The 6,000-nt window shown below is 26.6% G+C and overlaps 1 protein-coding gene across 1 annotated transcript; it reads right to left on the reverse strand.

Annotated features, from left to right (window-relative positions):
• Positions 1–5: 5 nt before the first annotated feature.
• LOC112593216 (nanos homolog 1-like) lies at positions 6–5,800 on the reverse strand. Its single transcript, XM_025337566.1, has 3 exons — positions 5,613–5,800; positions 895–1,420; positions 6–188 (listed from the first exon to the last, which is right to left on the reverse strand). Exons 2-3 carry the CDS (start codon positions 1,407–1,409, stop codon positions 65–67), a joined length of 639 nt encoding a protein of 212 aa, XP_025193351.1. The 5' UTR covers positions 1,410–1,420; positions 5,613–5,800; the 3' UTR covers positions 6–64.
• Positions 5,801–6,000: the final 200 nt, after the last annotated feature.

Consider the following 6,000-nt stretch of genomic DNA (forward strand, 5'->3'; position numbering starts at 1 on the left):
TTGAATCCAAAAACAATTATTTAATAATATATTAACTAAACATATAAACAATAATATTTATTTTTCATTGCAAATTTTGCTTAACAAGTTGATCTCCTTTGATAAAACACATTTTATTTGGATTTTTTGGACAGTAACGTCTTGTGTGTGCGTTCTCTCCAGTTGCATAACAAAACGGACATTGATACCTTTAAATGAATAAATATGACATTTAAATTAAATTAAGTATAATCATCTCTTAATATTAAAATTGTAATATACATTTCCAAATGGATGAAAAGACTATGTATCCCCTTTATCAAAAGAATATCACACCAAAACAATATCATTATTAGCGTTGTTGAGTAGGTAAGTATTTATATTTTATTCAAATAATCTGTTACAAATCTATAAGAAAAAATTATCAGGTAATAAAGAATAACAAAAAGAAAAAGTAAGTTAGGAAAGAATATTTTCTCTTGACAGCAAAGGAAAGAAAACGAGGCCAAAAAGCACCATCCACAGTGTGACATGAGGATTTTCATAGATATAATCTGAGATATCTTAGGGGAATGTAATCTCTCTCGCTTAGATAACCTATCCGATCACTCCTCCCCGCGTTTATTTAATGGGGCAAAGTTATTATTTAACTACCCGTTATCAGCTCTAATTCGGATATTCTTAAAATCTGAACATTACCTACTTTTTTTTTCTTTAATGTTTATACCTATATAGGTATCTATGTGTTTATTGTTGGTAAATTATTTTGTGATAGAATAGACGTCATCTGTTGGTCTACAGCTCCTTCCCATCGCTAGGCACAATTATTAATGGTTACCTAATAATATTTTTATCATCTTTTGCATCCTCCCACCCCCATCCCAAGAAAAATTACTCCAAGTAACGCCACTGTACCGTTGCAGTATCGGGCATCTGACTCGGCCCACGGGGTCCTTGAGGAAGTGCGACTTGTAAAACTCGGCCGTCTCGCCGTTGCTCTTGCAGAACGCGCACTCGCGTAGGCATCCCATCTCGGACTTGGTCTTAGGGGGCCTGGACGAAATCGGTGGCTGGCGCAAGTGATGGTGGCCACCGTTGTTCTCCTGTTGCATGCGGTTCATACGCAACAGGAACTCGGCCAGGGTGTAGTAGTTGGGCGAAACGGGCGGGGAACAGCTACCGAACGCCGGGTATGCTGGTGCTGCCGATCCTGCGTCCTGACCGTGATACAGTGACGAGCTATACGGCGGGCTCGTCGAGGCCCCGTAATTTCGCAGATAGTGTAACGCCGACTCGACGCTTGCCGCGTGTTGGCAAATACCCGTCGCGTTCCCGTCGTCCGTGGTCGAGGTCAAGCACAATGCACAGCGATTCTGGTATTGAGATGTCTGGGCTAAGCTGCCGAACGCGAATCTACTACGGTCACTCATTATAATATTGCCTGCACACATACACACAAACGCATACGTATTATTTAAAACCAACGCAATTCAATACTATAATATAAAATTGTATGGATACCAGAAAAATGTGCAAAACACAGAATTTAAAAAGTAACAAAACATAAGATTTATGTTTTTGAAATGGTGACCTTTAGGTATTTAAATTTCAATCTTATAAATAACAAAAAAAAAAAAATTCCCTTATACCTACTTAACTTTTAATAGTTAATAACACAAGTGCTGTCAAATTCACTGGTATAAAGTTTATACTATAAAGTATAGACCATTAAAATCTTTAAAAATTAAAAATATGCGTTACAGAATTTCATGTACGCACTACCAATGATTTATAGGAACCTATAACTACATATAGAAACTAAAAACATAAGTTCTTTAATGGAAAAAAACTTAAATATAAATGTTCACAGCTCTGAATATAATTAATTGTATTTATTGATTTGTACTAAAATTCAAATGAATCATAAACATTTCAAAAATAAACCTTATAAAAGTAAAAGTCGATATTTTAATTATTGTGTGATCAAACTCTACTTGCAAAATGAATAATGATTGACTAAACATGATCACTCTGATTCATTCAAATACCCAAGTATATAACGAACATGTTTTAAATTTTTGATTTTTTTTATGACATTAAAAAAATCCGGTGGTTAATACTCTTTTACAAATCAGAACTACCTTTTTAATAGTAAATTATTAAAATGATTTTTTTAAACGTTTATTCAAATGTTTCTTTTTAAATATTAATGAATCTAAATTAAAATTTTGGTTTTATAAAAATAATATATAAAATATTGATAATTAGATTTAGGTATTCGGGGGTATTTTTTATAAATTTTAAAGTGTTGATTAACATTTAATTTTTACTTTCAATGCATGTATTAATACATTATTATAGGTGTATACAATATCAGTAAAATTAATGTAATATTATTTTATTTTTATTTTAAGCTCAAAAAAAAAAAAAAAATACACTATACATATTAAAATTACAGTATTGAAATCAATAATTTATAATCTAATGTACATATCCAAAAATGTTTTAATATTAAATATTTAATCAATCTAAAAGCCTTTAATTTAAATATAATTTAAAAGTGAAAAAATCAAATGTATTTGGAGTTGTACATATTTTTATAGTCGATACAGTTATAAAAAAGATTTTATTTTTAGTTTGAGAAATTCAAATCTCCAGAATACGGGCATTAGTCATCTAGACTATAGTAAGTACATACATTTTTATAATATTGAAAGTAAACAAGAGTTGTTAAAAACCGGTGTTAAACATTAGTAAGTTGCTGAGTTACAAGTTGAAACTAAAAAGTTCCTAATTATAGAATTAAAAGACACATTTTCTGTAATAGGCACTAAAAGTCTCAAGTTTGTAATAATGTGAAATGATAAATACATGTTTTACTGAATTACCTTTTGTAATCACGAAACACTGATTATAGTACCTAAAGTACCTAATCAATTTAACACCAGATAAGATTACAAAATGATTTATATTATAACCAATGTTAAAAGTAAATTTACCTATTTTATCATTAATTATACTTGGATTTCCCCAAAGTAGGTACTTATAACATTGAATCAATAATTTGATAAATTTTTGTAAGATTTCATTTCGAACAGAACAAGTGGAAATAATTTAATAATTTGTATGGACGGAAACATTGAAAACTAGTACTTAACGACCTACTACTATTTACTATTATAGACAGCGTTACAGCAGACATGTTTAATTGGTAATTAATACCCCATGAGGGCTTTAGCCTTTAACAGATAGGTAGTTACAATAATTGCATGTACTTGATTTTTAGATATAAATTGCGTTCACAAAATAAACTTATAAATAGGTTTATAATTTATTAGTTTTTAACGTATATTATCTATTATTGTACTTATTTAACGATTTTAATATGAAATTATAATCAATACACTATGATATACTTCATTAAATAAATATTATTTTCTTTCTTGTTGACTATGACACATTTATTTGTATTCAAATATTATTACAGTAGGTAATTTTTTATACACTTATACTTAAAAAACAATTATAATTTGAAATAAAAATTCAACTTCGATACAAAATTTATTTTGTTAACAATACTGTGTACGAAAAATGACATATTCTTGTTTTTTTTAAAGCAAACCTTTGTTAAATAACTATTATACTTTTATTGATTACTTTATAAGATATTATAACATGTTATTTGCAAGAATTAGATATTATTTATGGTCAATATTTGTAATTTAAATTAAATTTAATATTTCAGATTTTGAGAGAGTTAATGGACAATTAGTTTTACAATAATGGGTACTTTTTTTTTGAAAACACTTTTTGAAGCAGTTAAAAATGTTTAATCTGTTACATAGCATCGTAAATTAATACGTATGATACCTACTTTTATATAAATCAATTATTATTTTATTTTTACAATCTGTCTAAGGGCATAATAATAATATGTGTTACAAGCAATTAATAGATAAAAAGAGTGAGAGAATAAACTATCCAGTGATCGCACTATCTTTTGCTTATATTTATGCATATTTTATTTTATTTTTTATTTATTTATTCATATAAAACAATTTTATTATGAAATGAAAATAATGATTAAAATTTTTAGAGAATTTAAAATAAATAAATGGATTTTTAAAATTTAAGACCAAGTATTATATTATTATCTAATAGTTAATACCATTAAATATTTATAATTGGTAATAATTTTAATTGCATCTTCTAAATAATAAACAAGATATTTTTTTAACATAAAAGTATAGTTTATATTTATTATACTATTTCATACACATTTGATTAATATGACGATGATATTCATAATTATTAGTCCTTGATAGCACATGTTACGTAATTGATAATAGGTTGAATTTAAATTTACAAATTATCGTTCAATATCAAGACACGCGGCAGCGTGTCAAGCTAAGTAAGTTCTAGCTAACAGAACTGGAGAGCAGCATCGTGTGTATTATATTATTTTATTATGACTTAATAGGTTTAATTTTAATCGATATTTAGTACCTAAATATACAAAATTTAATATGAATTTAATGTTTAATAATTTTAAGAAAATCAAAATATAATAATAACAAGAAAAATACAAAAATTAAATAATAATTTCGATCACAAATTTATTTACATTACGATACTCCCATACGTTTGGTTTCAGTATTAAAAAACTTAAAGGTGGATTGACCTATTGGCTATTATTACATTTTAAGGTAAGAATAACATTATCTGAGGTATCTTGTAAATTGTAATTTTTCATTGATATTTGAATTATAAACAGAGTTAAGAACATTTTTATACTGTAATATGCTTATTACATAGTTATAACTTAAAACTCACTTTCAAATTAAAATATTAAAATAAGTAAATGAGATATCTAAGGATTAAATTAATATTTTTACCTTTAAATATTATAATAGACTAATCGCGAATATTCACTAATATGATATGAAAACAAATAACATAAAGTGGATTCTTCTGCATACAAATTTGTTGTATGTTTAAAGCGTACCTACCTTAATCAAAACATCTACTTAAATTTAAAATATTAATTTTTGTTAGTATTATAACATAGTTTTATAAAAACCAATAATAATGAAACTATACTTACTAATTTTACTTAATATTCTTTAAAAAAAAATCAAGTTAAATGTTTTATAAATTTTAATAATCATATTCATTAATTAAATTATAATTTAAGTCGTTTATTAGATATAACGTATCAAAAGTTTACATATTTTACACTATATTTAGTTTTTTTTTTTTTTGTTAAAAAGAAATCGGGTCTAATAAAAATTTAAAGTATTTGAAATATCATGTTTACTAGATTGTTAGATAAACTGAACTTTTATAATAATAATTAAAATAACCAACTTAAAAAATGAAACCAAGAACAAAATTACGTAATAAATATTAAATTACAACTATGAACAACCTAGGTACTTAGCGATTGCTTATGAACTGTGTTGAAAATAACCATATAATATTTTAATTGATTATCAAATATCAATATTTACATAATATAGAGTAAATGGGTGATTTTAATTTTCACATGAATTAGGTTAGTTATTTATGTTTTTGCAGTATTTCGAAAAAACCCGCGTACCCGTCTAAACATTATTATAATTATCATGGCTTACCTGTATTTCGGAGAAAAATTACGATTTCGGCGTATTAAAAAAATTGAATATATACTATAAGTTTATAAATTACCAATAATATACTATGACTATATATATTTGTATATATAAGAATTAACAACGCAACCGCTGGAGGAAATAATCGTTGAACGGTGGCTATTTTTGTACTGAGTGAAAACTTTTCGTTTTGAGTTCAAACAAGACCGATTAGAGACGGTCTCCGTAGGGTACCCTCTCTACTGCAGGTGGTTACAGATAAGCTCAGATCTCAGGCATAATAATGATATCTTATGTATATCTTGTGTAACGTGTATACATTTTATCTTTATTAACAATCGTATCAATTCGGTTTTACGATTTACGTCGAGTATTGAAAAGTTGAATAATT

This window comes from Melanaphis sacchari, unplaced genomic scaffold, assembly GCF_002803265.2.
Source record: "Melanaphis sacchari strain LSU unplaced genomic scaffold, SCAv2.0 Contig1_pilon_pilon, whole genome shotgun sequence".
Taxonomy (NCBI): Eukaryota; Metazoa; Arthropoda; class Insecta; order Hemiptera; family Aphididae; genus Melanaphis; species Melanaphis sacchari.